This window comes from Aulonocara stuartgranti (assembly GCF_965226115.1).
Source record: "Aulonocara stuartgranti genome assembly, chromosome: 19".
NCBI lineage: Eukaryota > Metazoa > Chordata > Actinopteri > Cichliformes > Cichlidae > Aulonocara > Aulonocara stuartgranti.
In genome coordinates, this window is record NC_138955.1 from 14,210,180 (window position 1) to 14,228,056 (window position 17,877).

Here is a 17,877-nt window from a genome sequence, read left to right on the forward strand (position 1 = left end):
GGCCGTACAAAAAAGTACTTAAACAAATTAGGCTTTGACATTAACGAAACCTCTTTAATGCCAGCAGAGACCAGTATTTCTGGGGTAAATTAAAAACATGCCGTCATATGGGAGCACTTAGCCAAATCATGGCAGTTTTTATGGTTGATAGGACTAAGTGACCCACAGCTTATTGTGCGGTAAATATTTCAGCTAAAAATGAAACTTACAGATTGATGTGCTGAATGAGAAGTAGGGAGGAAAGATTCGTCCCTGAGTTTAAAACCACTTGACTAGTTCAGAAAGATGATTCAGGGTTTTCTCATCGGACCAGGGCTCGTCCACTTTTGAAAAAACTGTAGTTCAGATAGTTGTTAGAGGGCCACTTTTGATGGCCTGTTTGTGCCTCACTGTAGGTTTCCATAACTAGATGCAACACTTAAAAATGCTTTGTGCAACAATGCAAATTACATTTTTTATGTTAGACACTTTTAAATTGGCAACATTGGCACATTACTTGGGGCTACAACCCCAATTTGAGGCAAGTGAAGTTATAGCATCTTTGAACAAATATGTTAATAAAATAAAAATGTATTTAACCGACTAGCATTTCTGATACCACCTATAAAGAGCAGCAATATTTGAATGCAAGTCGACTACTGTGCAGATCTCTAATTGAGAAAAGGTGCTGGATGATGAACAGAAACTTTACATCCTAGGATTTTCCAGGAACATCTAGCCTATAAAAGTGTCTGCAGGAAATTCTTAGGTAGACAGTCAGGGAACACGTTTTTTTTTTTTTAAAGTTACTCTTCACATATTAGCAGTAAAGAAGCAATTTACACATGAAACTTGTGTTGTAGTTGTGCACACAGTAGCTTTAATATTTAGAATGTCTTAAAATTCAATAAAGAAAAATGATGCTCCAAAATAATGATCCCTCAGCCTGTAATAGCTGGATTCATGTCTAGTCTGACCAATGTACGACTGATTCTACCTAATAATGTTCATCTGGGTGAGCTATTGGTTCTGCACATCTGTTTTACTGATCCAGGAACCGACATGCTGACACAGATTTAACTGGGCATCCAAAAGTCTGTAGTACCAGACCTCTTGGAGTCAGCCAGCCCGGACACACTGATTGTTACTCAGGCAGAGAACTGATGTGGAGAGAGGTGGACCTATGTTGCATGGTAGGAAATAAAGAAAAATGAAGAAAAACATAACATAGTATGTTTCTGTGGCAACGGGCAATGGGGATTATTGTTAAATGAAAGCCTTTCCTGAGAAGGAGAATGAGACTCAATGGAGCCTCTGGAGTGGGAGCGACAGATCTGGGCCAAACGGAGGAGTAAACCACCTCCATGTGTCCTCACATTCATAATGGAGTCTTCTGCTGTGTCGAGAGACACGCGGTGCACACTCGGCTTACAGTGTGTGTGTGTGTGTGTGTGTGTGTGTGTGTGTGTGTGTGTGTGTGTGTGTGGGGAAGGAAAAACTTCAGCTGACTTTTGGACTGCTGTCCAGTTTTGGATGACAGTGGACTAGAATAGATATAACAGACGTATAACTGTGGCGATGAACCCTATTACCTCTTATGACATGAACAGTATTTTGGCCACTGTTGAAAGAAACAATATGAATTTGTGGCATTTCAAACCTACAGTATCCATGCCTACTTTCAGCAGCAGAATGATGTAAAAATATAGCAAATTATGCACAGTTTAATACTGTACATGCTGACATCTCTAAGGAAATATAATGAGAAAATATTACTAAAAGGCAACTGTACTTATTTTTGTAATATGAGACTGTATTTTTCCTTTGAGTGCAGAGACTTGTGATAATAAAATACAGTAAATTTTTCAAGTTGTTATTAATATTTTTTCTCATGTACAATATTTAACTGTTTACAAAAAAATATACAAGAAGCTTCTCTGCAGTTTTTTTTTCTTTTTTTTCTTTTTTATAAACACATGAGAATAACAACTCATGCAAGTAGAGTTTAGTTTTTGTAAATCCAACAATGTGCTTGGAAACATTCCTCAGAGATTTTTGTCCATAGTAAAATGATAACATCACATAGTTGCTGCAGGATTGTCGGCTGCACATCCATGATGAAAATTTCCTCTTTCACCACATCCTATAGGTGCTCTAGTGGATTGTGGGGGCCATATAAGCACAAAGTCTTTGTCATTGTCAGTAAACCAGCTGATATGACATGACCTTTGTGACATGGTGCGTTATTCTGCTAGAAACGGCCATCAGAAGATCTCATGAGATGAGCATTGTTGTTGACCACATCCATCCCTTTATCACCTCAGTATACCCAAGTACAGTAAGAAGTAATGCTGTGATGCAGGCAAGGGCTCATCAACTCTCCCAAAGCCATGTTCAAAGTCACTTACATTACTTTTTTTCACCATTCTGATGCTCAGTTTAAACTTTAGCAAGTGATCTTGACCATGTCTATATGACTGAATTCACTGTGTTGCTCACATGTGTTTGGCTGGTTAGATATTTACATTAACCAGCAGTTGAACTGGTGAGTATGGCATGTATTGGATGATTATGTCACTTATTTTGTGTTAAGACTTTGATGTTGTGTTTGTGGGACTGCCTGCCAAACAACAAATAATCAAGTGAGACAAGGGTTCATAAACCCTGGCAAATCTGACTGGGACATTTCTTACAGTCTTTTTTTTTTTACTTTATTAGAAGCCTCTGCCAACATTCCTGCTGTTTCATGATAAACGCAGGTGCTTGGTAATGTAGAAAAACAGAGAAGACATATTGTCTCCAGTTTATAGCTCACTAAGCTAATTTTTGCAGAATAAGCACATGTGGGATCCATCCTTGGTTACCTTGAGTAAACACGGACTCTCCTTTTTGAAATGTGGAACATCTCAACCCGGAGAAAGCCTGTAGGAAAAAAAACGTTTCCAAGTCTCTCATGGAGCCTCCTGTTCATGATGAAAAACTCAGCAAACTCATGCAAATGAACCTGGAAGCAATCCCCATGGATTCTGACACAATAAGTAAAGACCACATCTGAAGGGACTAATGGATCACATCAGTTAAAGTACACATTTGCAGCTGGCTGCACAGTTTCCTGATAGCAAATGCGCTGCAGTTCTGGGTTCTGTTTTTTTGGATCTGGGTGCATTTTAAATGGCTTTTTTCCACCAGTGCTTCAGGACTCTCACGCATAGTTGATATGTAGGCCATGTGGGTTGTCTGGCTGCGCACCAAAAACATTGACAGCTTTATTTTTGTTTATCGGGGCAATTCTCCGCTAACAACTTTTTATCAACAAACTTGAAATTACTCTCGTATTTGGGTAATTGAAAATGAGCTCTCCCTAATCATGTTGGGCACATTTCTCAGTGGTGGCAGTTCACTAAATCAAAATGAAAGTTTGGTTTCTACAAAGAGAAACCAAGTGTGAGGTTGTTTGGGGACAGCTAGACTTGGATTTACAAGTGTCAGCTAATAACAACAAACATTTGCCGTGGAAAGGTCAGCATATGGTGACAATGTGTGGACACATATGCAGCTACAGAGCTCTACTGAACCACGCCAAAGAAAAAAAATTGAGACAATAGAGAAAATGCCACTTCATCATCGACATAGTACTATTTATTTTTGCATACAAGTTGCAAAAAACTTGCATGCCACTCAGTGTGCTGTTATCCATGTGTTTTGAGCTGAGATGAGAGAGGATATTTATACAAATTGGTGCAACTGGATCAGGTCTACTAGTCGAACATCTGGCGAGTGCAGTTCTGGCAGGGTCAGATTAGTGTGCGTCTCTCTGCCCTCTTTTTGTCTGCTTTGTGTTTGTCTCTCTGTGTGTGGGAGCCTTGTTCCTTCTTTCTCTGTCCTGAGATTTGGGACAGTTTTAATCCAAACCGCACTGATCAGTCGTCCAGCTGTCCGCTGTCAGTCAATACATCTGGATGAACCAGCCTCTATTATCATCCTCTCCATGTGACTCTCAGTTGCTGATTTTAGAAGCAAGTAAATTTTGCAGTGGCGAATTTGTGTTTCCAGGAATAGCAGACTCGATAAAACATAAAATGCTCTCTCCAGTGTGGCTTTTGAGCCCGGACACAGATCAGAAATGAATTGCATAACAGGAGGGAATGGAAATGTTCTTGTCCCTCTGGGCCACTGGGAGTGTGTTTCCTTCCCAGTGCATGTCCTGGATGCACCCTCTTTCCTCTCCTTCCTCCCTTCCTTCTTCCTATGCATTTCTCTGTGGAGCGATCTACCCATTTCTGATGCTCTCTGTTGTGAAGCCAGTGCTCACTGTCCTGTGCCAGTCTCATTATAAAAGTGGTCAAGCCCTGTTTGTATGAGGGGAGAAGCTGTAGGCTACTAACAGCTACTGACTGACTCATCAAAGCAAGGATACTCTGACTCATCTCAATGCTGCTAAGTGGAGCGAGCCCAATATGTGATGGTTTGTAGAGATGAATGATGTGACCAAATTAATTTCTCACCACGTCTTAAGACTAAAAAAGTCAATCTTTGATCTTTTCTTTGTTGTTGTTAATAACAGTACTGGTCTTTAGGAGTAATCAAGAGGCTGCGTCTGGTATATGAGGCTGACATACACACACAGGCAAACTCACTGAATCTTGTTTGGTTAATAATGGCAGCTATAGCTTCCTGTGGGTCCCCTTGAGGCCTCATATGACTTCCTGCCATCTTGCACGTCTTTCTTCTGCCTTCCTGTCTCGCCCAGAGATTGCTGGAGGATATATACGCACTGTGTGTGTGTGTGTGTGTGTGTGTGTGTGTGTGTGTGTGTGTGTTTGTTACACCAGACTAATCCTCTGAGCCAGCACTGTAAGACTTTACATGAGGTAAAGACATTCATATCCACTCTGGAAATGCCACCTCATAGACGCACATGCATTGGAGAGGATGTCATTATTGGATTCCACATTTCCCATTTAGGTGGAACCCCACACACTTTCAGTCACAAAGACACACCCACTCCCACTCCAGTGCCAGTCATTCACACATTGTAACTCACTGACCTCTCATTCTTCCTGCACATTTTGCTTCCCTCCGGTTTCAGTGTCACGCCTATACTCCACATGTACACTGGTCATTTTTTTTTAAAGCAGAAGAGGTCTGCTTTAATGTTGTTGTTTTTTTATCTCTTATTTGCTATTCATGTTAAATAGACCAAAGTTTCTAATAATGAGGTGAGCGTATGTATAGTACAAGTAATGAGCCAAAAGCTCAGACTTCGGATTGCAGGGGTGGGGAAATCCAAGCCTCAAGGGCGGGTGTCCTGCAGGTTTTAGATATCACCCTTACCAAGCCTCTGGAGAACTTTAAGACATGTTGAGGAGGTAATTTAGCCATTTAAATCAGCTGTGTTGGATCAAGGACACATCCAAAACTTGCAGGAGTTCTAACCCCCCCTTTATTCTGTATCATGGGGCTTCACCCACCTGCTCTCCAAGCATTCTGTTTGCAAGGTAAAGCAGAAGATGGTTGGCTTAAAGTGGGAGGAGCTACAATGTCTTGGATCCACTGAGGGGCTTCACCAAGAGCCAGAATGAGATAAATAGGGATAATTTTGACCTCTGAATAATGCCACGGTACTCTAGAGTTCAAGAATAAAAATATGGAGCTGGAAATGAGCGGACTGGGTCCACTTCAAAGTAGGCATTTCCTCCTCTGTTCTTTGTCCACACGGCACCATGTCGACATGTATACTCAAGCATTAAGAACGTGCCAAACCAACAGGCTTTGATGTAGCCCTAACCCCAAAACCATGTCGGCCTATTAGTTAAAGCACTGACACTATGACTACACAAGGAATATTTTTAAAAGGTCAGTTGTTAGTTAAAAAATGTCTTTCCTTACCTTTTTCGCTCCCATTCTCTGGTCTGTACCCTCTGCCTCCACTCCCACACTTAATTTCTCTTCACTTAATGTTCTCCTGCAGCGGTACGGCTTTCATAGTTTCATACACAGCTTAGACTTCAATCGCATGACTCATCCCTCTGTCCTATTTTACATTCTTCCCATATGGTGGAGATAAATAATTCAAAGTCCCTGCAGACGTGTTTGAATCATCTGACGTGTGTTATTTCATACAAATTAATTTTATGTTGCTGTAGAAGTCTCAATATGTGCCAAATGTTTAAAGATATCTTCATCATTACGATTGCTGGCAGTATTGGAAAACCTTCTGCATCTATTTGCTTTAGGTTCGCTTAAGTTTGTGCATCACTCCTAATCTGTTTTTTTTTTTTTTAAAGGAATAGTTGTGTTGTTGTCAGTTTAAGGTTAGGACGATTTAAATAATACCTTTTAATTAAGTTCATTTGTTCCATTACATGACTGGCATGGAAACTGAGTAGACAGGAAGTTTGGGTGTTTGCAATCCCCATAAAACACTGAAATCTACTTTACATCCATTTTACACATTACATTTTACATATTTTCTGGAGACTCTCTCCTCTCATACTGATGTCATAAAATAAAATACTGCTATATTCATATTCATATCTGGATGTTTAAATAATGCTGCCACTGGGGAAATGAAATGATTATTAAAGCAAAGGTCATTGCCTTCATTAGCTATGATTAGTTAGCTAAAAGCTAATGCACAGCTTGCATAAAAAGACCAGGCTACAGAGTAGATCACTGCAACACATAGGCACGGTTCAGGCGCTCTTTCCAGGCCTGAAAAGTGTGGAAGTGCCTGAAAACCTGCACTCTTGCATTTTGTCCCATGGTCACCTTTAAAGGATGAAGGAGGCTACACAGGGTGAGCATTCAGTGTCCCTCGATAACACAGTCAGTTCTGCCCTGCTGTCATGGTATCTGGATTCAAAGCACCATGATGATGATAGCAAAAACTGTTAGTTTGAGACTTCGCTAACTTATGGGTCACAGCAGCTGTGATCCAGATGTCATGTCACCTGACATCTATGATGAAGGAACTGTTCGTTCATTGCACCTTACTCTGTCCTTTTTATGCCTTGTTTCTATATTTGTTCTCATTATGCAGCTCTTAAAAATCCAGTTTTCTTCATTTGTATGCTGAATATGGAAATAGTTTTGCTTTGAATAACTGTCTGGGAACTTCCACTCCTTTTCATTTTATCTCAGGACATTTGAGAAGCCCAACAGTCTTTAGAAACAGGAAATTGAGTGACAGAGCTATCTGTCTGCATGCCTGCATGACACTCGGCGATTGCAACTGTAGCACTTCTTAAAAAATAAATACATTTGTCATATTATTAGATGGGGAGCTCGGGGTGAAATATGAAAGAAGGGCTTGGGAGGCCTTAGGTATGTATTTTCCCCTCTCAGACAGCAGGTGTAACAATATTAGCTTTGCTTTTGTTGAATTTCCAACTGAAGCTTGCTGGAGTGAGAAGACTGGGGTACTTCATGAAGTGGAAAGTAGTTTGGTTTTGTTTTGGAAAAATGAGAAAGGGACCGCATGCTCTTTGGGTGTTGTACTGGTCAGGAGATGCCATGTGATGTGGATGTGGTATTGGAGCACATTTTAAAGGTGATGGAGGGGGGGAACACGATGGGAAATTGCATAACTGGAAAGTGAAAAGTCCTCCTTACAGCTGGCATGACATGAACATTCCTACACCCAGTCGATGTCCTCATTTTCAACTTCATCTCTTTTTCCCCTTTCCTCGATTCTGACGCAGAACAGCACCGGCAGAGCCTGAGAAGTCAACATTATCCTGTTCATAAAGTCTTATGTAATCAATGAATTATATTTAAATGGAATACTATTGTAATCTATGCTCTTCTCACATAATTTCTTTCCATATAAGACCTTAAACTGAGAGGCCTGAGGAGTCTATACGGAGAACACAAAATAGCACAGAGGTCAGCTATGAACTGAGACAGGCTCAACTGCCATCTGGTTCAAATCCACGGGTCTCATTCTCATGATTTCCCCACCGGCTCTCTGCATTAGCTCCTCCAAAGACCAACAGCTTGGACAGCAGGGCTTTGACCCGGCGAGCAGGCGGCAGGCCAGAATGAGCTGCTTTCTTGTAGCCCATGGTTTCTTCCTTTCCACACTTGTTTTTGTGTCTGCTTAACGAATAAAGACCCAAATGGTGACAGAAATATCAATTTATGTCCCATTTTACAAATGAAAAAATATTTTTTCTTTTTAATGTATGTAATAGCAAATTAAGCCATTTATTTAAATGTGAGTTATGCTTTTTGATTTTAGCTGGGGCTCTTTCTGTTTAGAGTTTGTAGTCTCCCTGTACTTGCACGGCACAAGGACGTGCATTTTGGTGATTCAAAATTGCTCGTAAGTGTGAATGTGACTGTCAGGTCTCCACACTTGTCACTGTGACATTGTTCACAAGGTAGGTGCAATTAATCACCAAATAAATAAATAAAATAAAATAAAAAATACATACGGGTAGAGTGTGCTACAGACCAGAGGACAAATATGTAAATCAGATTTTGGGGTGAGCTTCCCCCTTGATACAGCCGGCCCTGTAGACCCACGATGATGAGCTCTGGGTGTGAATCATGCTGCTGAGATGAAAGCCACTTGAACTAAAGATTCTAAGGCTTCATTGTGGTTTCTACTTGTAATAGACCCTCTTGAAATTCACACCCATCGGATTTTCCCTTTTTTTTTTTTCTTTTTTTTTCCTCTCAAACCCACAATAATGCTACTGCTGGTTAGCCCATTGAAAGGACGAGAGATGATGTCATCCTTCATAGTGTCCGATTCTTGGAATGCGGGCCACCTCAGCCCATCCTGCTGAAAAGCGATGAAAGCAAACCCTGCGAATCTGCTGGTCGGCTTTAAAGAGGCCCCACCTCTGCCACTGGTGGTCATCTTCATTCCAGGGGCCCCAGGAGGCTCGCCCTCTTCTCGTTTACGTCATCGTAGCAAAACTATTATGGTGAGATTAGCCTGAGCCGGAGCACAAAGCCCTGGTGATGTAGCCTCTAGTTGTCTCTTCTGTGCCAGCCCATTTCCAGAGCCACATAGCCTCCGGGTCTCTAACCCGAATGCATTTCTCTTTCTGCGTCCTTCCTTCATCTGACTCCCCTTCCTTTAAACTTTTCCTCCCCTGGCACACAGAGACTCATTTCCTGGGCTCATATGCATTTCAAAAGGTGCAGGAGGCTCCTTGTACTGAGCTGAAGAATTGAGTAGAGCAGCAGGATGAATATTAAAACACTTGTCTGTGGGAAGGAGATTTAAATGTGGCTGTGTAAACTCGACTCATTGCTTAAATGTCTGTGTTGTTATAGGGATAAGGAAACAACAGGGCTTCTAGGAATGTGTCCTGAGGGACGGGTTGATTATATTATGTCAGTCTTTAAATGCTACTGGGCTGTTATGTTTGTTTATTCTTAATCACTGTTTTTCTGCACATTTATTCTTGATGAGCTGCAATAAAAACACGAGCCTGTTTTGAAATGTTGGGATGTGTGCTGTGGTGAATGTTAAAAAAAAAAGGAACGCAATAGTTTGCAAATCATTTGGAAGTTCTTGTTTGTTTTCTTCAAGAACATAAAATGTTGACACTGGGGGAAAAAAAATTGCTGCCATATTTTGGAAAGTATTTTTAAATGTGATACTAGAACAAAACAACAAGGCAATAAAGGCTAGAAATGTCTGTATTGCAAACCATCACATTTTATCACTACATCCGCAAATGCAATGTCAACCTCTAGCATGGAAGCTCACCTGAGGCTCGTTTCGGGCCTGAGCTCATTTGAGGTGGAGGCCAAGTGGAAAACCGTCCTCTAGTCTGACCAACCAGAATCTTACATTCTATTTGACAGTCAAAGATGCTGAAGAGAAGCAGAGCCTTGTTATTAGCTTACAATTCAAAGTGTACATTATGATTGTATGGGGTGGGGGTGGGTGTTTATGCACATTGAATGAGTAACTTGTAAATGTGCGAAGGCACCATTAATGCTACATGGCTGCCCATCCAGGTGATGTGTTTTTCAGGGATGACATTGTGTATTTGAGACATTCTGGATTTCAGCAAGACCATACAAAACCTTCTGCTTGTATTCCAACATGCATGGCTCTTCATTAAAGGAGTTCGAGTTCTAAACTACTTGCAATCCATACTTGCTTGTAAAAAGTCTGGCTGTGATAAAAACTGTGATAAAATGAAGCAGCTGAAATACTATGTCAAATTGAATGGGGGGAAATTTGGCTAAAGAACTTCAGCAAATAGTCTCCTCAGTTCCCACTCATAGGGTATTATTATAAGAAGATGTGATGACATGTAGTGGGAAGCATGCCACTGTCCCTGTTACTGAAATATATCAGTAGCATCAAATTCATTCCAGGGATATTTTATTCCAAGCATATTTGCACTGCACAAGACATAATGTGGATTGCACAACACTGGTCCCTACATTCTTCATTTCCAGTTAATACTTGTACAGCTGCTGTTATTGTGTATATATTTATTTATATTTCTTCATACATTCTTATATAGTTCTATATTGTGTATTTTGTTGTACAGTTATTTTATTTTCAACTTTAATTTATATATTTTATCTTATTCTTTCCCAGTTAAATTTACCCTTCATTCTAATTTGTGTTGTACAGTTATTTCATTTTTAACCTTAATTTATATTTTATTCCTTCCTAGTTAAATTTACCCTTTTTAATTTTTCATATTTATTTCCTATCTTATTCATAGCCTTTTCCTTTTTTGTTTTCTTTAGGTCACGAGCAGTTGTCCAAGCATTTCACTACATATCGTACTGTGTATGACTGTGTACGTGACAAATAAAATTTGAATTTGAATTTTGAATTCAAAACAAAAACAAACTTTTTTCCTTCTTTTTTTGTTGTTGTTTTTTGCAGGATGAGCTGGATTTGACAGACAAGAACCGGGAGGCCATGTTTGCTCTGCCCGATGAGAAGAAATGGCAGATCTACTGCAGCAAGAAGAAGGTGAGTTGGCCTCTGCCGTCCTTTTTCGTACATGGGCTCTGATCTTTGGCTGGCCCTATATTGACTGGCTGCCTGAACCCACAGTTTAGGGCTAAACTGTCAGCAGTGAATGTTATTGAAGGCAGCCTTTTAACAATTTTCAATCAGCTCAGCCACACAGGCCACCTCTTTTCCAGCTTCTCATTTCTGCATTGACGTAAACATATGGACATATTATGCCAGCTATAGATTGCACAATATTTTCTGCAGGTTGTGGTTACATGCCACAACCTTTTTAAGGCCCTAATTCTCTATACGCAAGCAAGCAATTTCCTCATGCTGCCTATGAATTGTCCTCATACCGTAGACCACAAGAAAAAAATGGTTAGCCCTCTCTTTCACCCCTTTCCCCTCGCCAAAACAACGCTCGTTTTCTTCATACCCTTTAGCGTGTCTCTCCACAACAACTCTGGTCTCACTTTGTGGTCAAACATCCACCAGGAAATTACATTGTGCTTTAGGAGAATTCAGCCCCATCTCCATCCCTCAATTGCAAATTGAATAAATAGTTGTAAACCCTCTCCTGTGTTTTTTTTTTTTTTTTTTTTTTTTTTTTTTTCTTTGCTGATTTGTTTTGTTGGCCGAGCGTTTGGTGTTGGAAGCAGAACTAGACCACTCCTTCCACTTTCCTGAGCATGCAAGCTTGACTTTGCTGATGTGATATGCTCTGACAACCTTTTTTAAAAGGGGTAAACACACTGCTTTGTGTGTGTACGCGTGTGTGTCTGTGCGCACCTGCGTGCGTAAAAGTCTCTGCTTGTATTGAGTTACTAGGAAAAAGAAGAGTAGTGGAACTGTGGTGTGTTCAGAGGGATGTCAAGGCGAGGATGGAAACTGGAGCACCGCGACAGTTTACAATGAAATGAAATGAAATGCCAGTTAAATTAATAGCAGAAGAAGTTGTAATCTTTTTATTTTTGTTATTATTGTTAAACCCTTATAAAACGATATTAAAGTCTTTATTTATTCATCTATCTATAGATGGAAGAGGCATATACAATACATGTGTATGTGTTATCATTAGGTTTATTTTTGTGTTCACATTAGTAAGGGCCAGTCATGAACTAGATCTGTGGCGTCTGTCGCTTCGGTCCTGAAGGGTGATAATCGGGGAATAACCTGGTTTGCCCACATCATCAGTGTAATTCCCCCTTCTTATTTCATCCAGTTGAAGGACCGATGAGCTGATGCCATGGCAAAGCATCTGTCATCTGTCCGTTCTGTCACAGTTCACAATAAAACTTGCACACACTGATCCCCTAATGGGTCTTCATCCAAACTGTGCTCTTGGTCAAGGTTACATCTCTCTTTTTATGGGGACATTTCCATTTTTTTCACAAGAATCAATACTTCTACAGTATTGGTCAGATTTTACTGAAACTTCCACATAATTATCATCAGAAGAATAAAATCATGCTCATAAGTGTGTTCACTAAGCTGGGAAAGTATTAGATAAGAACATTTGAAAAAGTGATACAGAAAATGAGATGTACATATGATTCCTGGTACATGTGTATAAATTCAGAGTTGAGGGCCATCAAGAAGCCATTCTTAAGGAAAGGAAGCCAAACTACACAAGAACAAAATGAAAGCAGCAGGTTTGACAGAGTGCTAAATACAAATGTGAAATTTTTGGTTTGTCGGAGTACGGAGGATGTAAGGAGAGAGGTACCACAGTGAGTGTGTACAGCCATCTGTAAAACATGGTGGAGTCTGTGTCGTGGTTTGGGGCTGCATTTAAGTCAGTGGCATTTGAAATTTTTTCAAAACTGATGAAATTATGACAATCAGATTTTAAGCTTCATTTTTCAGCATGACGACGATTCCAAACACACTGCCAATGCAGTAAAAAGCATATCTGAATAGAAAAAACAAAGGATTAACACTATCGTTGCTCAACCGGGCTCCCCACAGCTCAGATCTCAAAGGTATTGGAACACTGTGGGATCATCTTGACAGAGAGCAGAACAAAAGGCAGCGGACATTCAATAAGCTTTGACTGTTCTTCAAGAACCTTGAAGAACTAGGAAAGGAAAGGAAACACCCAGTGACATATATTTAAAATGCCATCTGAGTAAAACTGTAAAGATATGGGTGGTAGAGATAGTACATGTAGATCTGAGACCTGCCTGTATTCTTATTTGGTAGATCTACAGCAGTTGCTGTGCTATGATATCATATAAGATCTCTGATATAACCTTAGTATGCTTTGCACTTTAAATACCCTGCGTAGTAAGGAAAGATTTGAATTTCTGGCAGAATGTGAACCCACATAAAAGTTTTCTAATCCTCCGTATCAGTTATTGAATATCTCACAGAATAGCCACAGACATTTATAAGGATTCACTGTACAGTTGTAGAAGGCAGTGGAAACAAAGTGTTGGCAGCAGCCTGGGCATATTGGAACTCAAATGGTTTGCACTGTGCGGGTTCAGATGTAGGATATATTAGTTTGTCATTCCTCCCCCATCTCTGCTAGTCAGAAATAATTTCCTTTGTGAAGCTAAGGTAAAAAAAAAAAAAAAGAAAGAAAAAAGAAATCAGCTGTGTATCCAGGCCAGGAAACAGAGAGCAAAACCAGGGTAACACTGAACAGCGGAAAGCCGGAGGAAAATCCAAACAAACCCTTTATTCATGGATAGAGGCGGCATAATGGAGAATGAGGGGGAAAAAACAACTGGTGTGCAATATCAGAATAATGACGTGTGTGTGTGTGTGTTGCCCTCACATGCACGCAATCGCACAAACATGAACCACCATATAGGAAGGAAAAATTGCATGTTATTCAAACACAAGTACAACATACAGCGTTGCCCTCTGTTGCAGAGAATTACAGCATGACAGTGATTTAAACAGAGAGCAGAATTTCCCCTCAGTCTCCCCTCTGAGACAAACACTACTCCCCTTGTTTCCTCCGGCCAACTGTCGGATCCAGTTGTTGTGGTTAGATAACACTTGGAGGCAGCCACCGAGGGCACAACAGACTAACTTTGTTCACCTGCAAAACAAACCGGTTAACACATTTGCAGCAAACTGTAATTAACAGTTCCATTTTGGCGCAGTCTTTTACTTCAGCTGAAGAACTGAAAGCTTCTTTGTGGGACAACAAATACGACTACGGGTCTAATAACAACAACAGATAGCCATGGATCACTTTACTGGGATCTCCTGTACTACAGCTTTCTCATGCAGTTATCTAATTGGGCAATCATGCGGCAGCAGGGCAATGCCTGTAATCATGGAGATGCAAGTCAGGAGCTTCAGATAATTACTGTTATTGCCAAATATCAGAATGAGGAAAAACATAGTGTTGTGGATAAATTTGATCTCTCCTGATGGCAGAAGCTCAGCCTGGTATCAACCTCTTGGCCTGTAGTTCATCTAATGGCCACTCAAGGCTAGCTCCAAAAGTGAGTCACTCCTAAGCTGTAGGCATCATGGGTGGTGTGGCACTCGGTGCTATTTTGACATGAGAAAACACATTTTCTCAGCAGCAGTGTTGGAACTGATGGCCTTAACGTGACCCTGTGAAATAACATCATTGTTTGTTGGTAAATTTAGGGCTATTCATTTAAAGATAAACTCAGTTTGTTATCACAGATTTCATCATAAATGCTCCTGCTGTGTAAACAGAGAGCTGAACGAGATCATAAAACAGACAGCGCCAAACTTTTTATGGACTTGAACACTTGCGGTGAAATAATGAGATATATAAATAATGGAATTCAAAACATTATAGCGCAAAAATTTAGATTAATGCAACCTTAGTATTAATGTTAGGTGGTTAGGCACTTCTCCTGTAACAGGAACGTGCAAACTTTCATGAGCAGTGATCTAAGAGAATTGGACATAATTATGGTCTAGTGAAGAGTTCATCAGGCTTTACACTGATATCTCTGCTTCTGATCTCAGCCACCCAGTTGGCCACAGCTGGAGGTGCTGGGCGTTTATTGGTGTGTTTATCTGCAAAACATGGAGAGAGGGATTTGTTTTTGGTGCTGAGTACAAGTGAAACAGAAATGGCATGTGTAAATCCTTGAATAAGAGTACTGCATTCCTTGCTTGTAGTCGGGTTTGTGTGTGTGTATGCTTGTTTTTGCAAGCCTGACTTGTATCCTGCAGCCCTCAGGTACAGAACACGATGTAATATCCAATAGCTCCTGATAAGTGTTCAGTGCTGGGAGCCAAACAGGGTCTCCTGACTCCTATTAGCGCTGCACTGACACACAAACACACACTCACTCATGCTGTTTTCAGCTCATGATCACACAACATGTCCCTTTATCCGGGAGAAAACTAACAAAAGTAGTTACAAAACTGCTTTTGTTAACAAAACTGCCCTAAATTTCAATTAAATTAGGCTTTTCTGTTTGTTCCCCCAAATCACCCAGCTGGACGGTGTGCTATGATCTCCTGAAATGGCTTTCCCGTCTGTCTCCAATTATTAGCCACATGTGTTGAATCCCCATCACTTAATGTGACCCCAGGCGAAGAATTCTGCTTACTCTTAACATTTGCTACCTGCAGAAGTGTTACATAATCTTTCAGAATTCAATATCCTGTCCATTTCCTGCCTCCTTAGGTGAGACTTTATATCGCGGCTTCCTCAGATAAATATTCACCTCAGACCTACCGGTTCACTGGAATGTCGAATGATCCTCTCTCATTCCACGGGCGGTAACATATTGTCGTGACAGCTGGAGGAGAAAATATGGAGAAAATATTGACTCAAATAATTGCTATGGATAGACATGTAGGCATTAAGAAACTGCCATTGTAGTTACTGGGCAGCCCATCGCTTATGTCCTCTACTGTACATTACAGGAGCTACATGGAAAAATTCAGTGCATGCACTTATTTAATAACACTTCCTGCACAACTTCTGCCCCCCGCCCCCCCAAAAAATTATGATGCACTAGATGAAATGGTGAAATAGAGATATAAATGTATATTTGATTCAGTGGATATGTCTTCGAAGCTTGACAACCCCCACCCACCCCCTGCAAAAAACCCAAAATGTTGCAAAGAAAAATGAATATGAGATGGAAACAGTTTGACATACTACTGAACACTTGAATCGACTGAGCTCGGCGAATTAACGTTTTTGCTGATGTTTTGTTGCAAAAAACACGTTTTGAAATCAGTCTTCTGCAGTGTGCTCCTTTTTGCTTATAAAGTTGTCTTTGAAAAAAGGGTATTTCACTCAGCACAGAGCTGCCTGCTGGTGCTGTCGGGATTTTGGATGGCTCATGAGAGTCCCCACATTATAGCCAGGGTCCCCCAGGGCCTCTCTGAGCAAATGGGAACAGAGTGTGAGGCGCCTCACAAGCAGGCCAATCGCCAGAGAAACTAGAGACCGCGTGGAAACATGTTAGCACGTCTCTGTGAGCCAATCTATAGATTCTGGCCCTGTCTCAGAACCAGAACAGTTGGACGGCATTTAAGTGAGTGACTGTGCCAAGATGGTTGCCAAAGCCAGGAGAAAATAGTTGGAAAATGTGAACATGCAAATGTGCTGTTGTCAGATGTGTGTTGGGCAAAACATGCGAACACGAGTGATGCTATCGGTTTGTCTTAGTTTGTAGCATGGTGCTATTTCTTTGTACCTTCCTCCCACACTCCTGCTTATCTTTAAAATTAAGAGCATTTGGTATAAGGTTGCCATTACACTTCAAAGTGCTTTGTTTTTAACTGTGGCCAATTGAGTATTTTGAATTCCACCCCCTGTTGTACGTGAAGTTCTGACTTGAAAGGTATATATGCATATAAATCAGTGAGCTCAATTATCATTGTCAGTGAAACTTTTTTAAGAGGTTTGAAATCTTAAAGACTGCTCGCTACATGACAGCAGGGAGGCTGAAATATGTAATTTCATCCTCTCTTTCAACAGGTGCCTCTGCAAACAGTACAGCCTGCCAAACAGACAGGGAAATAATCCTGAATGCTGGTTTTAGGCGGGTATTAGGGCCTTCAGAGAAACGATATATACCTCAACAGATGGTTGTAACAAGAGGAAAGGTTTACAGATACATACCTGATACACTGTTGGGGATTCCTGTCCTGCTATGCTTCAACCTGGGGTGTAAATCATAGTTAGTGTCACCAGACGTGGGTAATGTGTAAGTGTGTAACTGCTGCAGCAGAGTGATGGAATTGACCTTGAACTGCTGTGACTGAGTACACAGCTGGAATGTTTTTACCAAGGAGGGGACCAGAAGATCACTTGCATACAAAGATGTGCACTTACTCTCAGGGATTTGGGGTCACTTAGGAATGTTGTTGTTGAAAGAAAAACATCAAACTTGCATGTTTTTTGGCTGGGGAGACCTAAAGGAAACCACTGCCGTCACAGGGAGAACATCTGGTTCAAATGCAGAACGTTCTCAATATGAGGGAACAGTGCTAATAAATCATTTTAATGACATATGTAGGTAGATGTAAATATTAAAAGTCCAGATGCATATTAGGCTCCCTTACATCATTAGAAAAGCTGAATTCTTTGCTTATCATCTCAAATTATATTACCTTAAAAGTCACGAGACTATTCTTTTTCTAAGAAATGAAACTATTCCTTTGCTTTGTTAACACAATGTGCACTACTCACTTTACAGAACAGCATAAACTGGCCCTTACTGATACAACAAAAAAGGCTAAGTGAACATTAGGAAAACCTAAAACTGCTTATCTATTTTTCTCCACACAATCATCTCTGGACTTTACAGAGGATGGTCCAAAGCAAAGTGAGTGACAGTCCTCGGGTCCTACTAACTGTACCAGCCTGGGTATTGTTAATAATCATGCCCATCCCTTTATGACCACGTTGTGCCCATCTTCTGATGGCTGCTTCCAGCAGGATAACAAGTCACAATGCTCATGTCATTTCAAATGGCTCA

The 17,877-nt window shown here is 40.7% G+C and overlaps 1 protein-coding gene across 5 annotated transcripts in view; it reads left to right on the top strand.

Annotated features, from left to right (window-relative positions):
* Positions 1-17,877, top strand: part of daam2 (dishevelled associated activator of morphogenesis 2) — a 110,663-nt gene that overhangs the window by 42,487 nt on the left and 50,299 nt on the right. For all 5 annotated transcript variants that reach the window (XM_082516237.1, XM_082516239.1, XM_082516235.1 and 2 more), the window contains exon 3: positions 10,856-10,945. In XM_082516237.1, the coding sequence (XP_082372363.1) occupies positions 10,856-10,945 (90 nt within the window). The remainder of the gene's footprint in view (positions 1-10,855; positions 10,946-17,877) is intronic.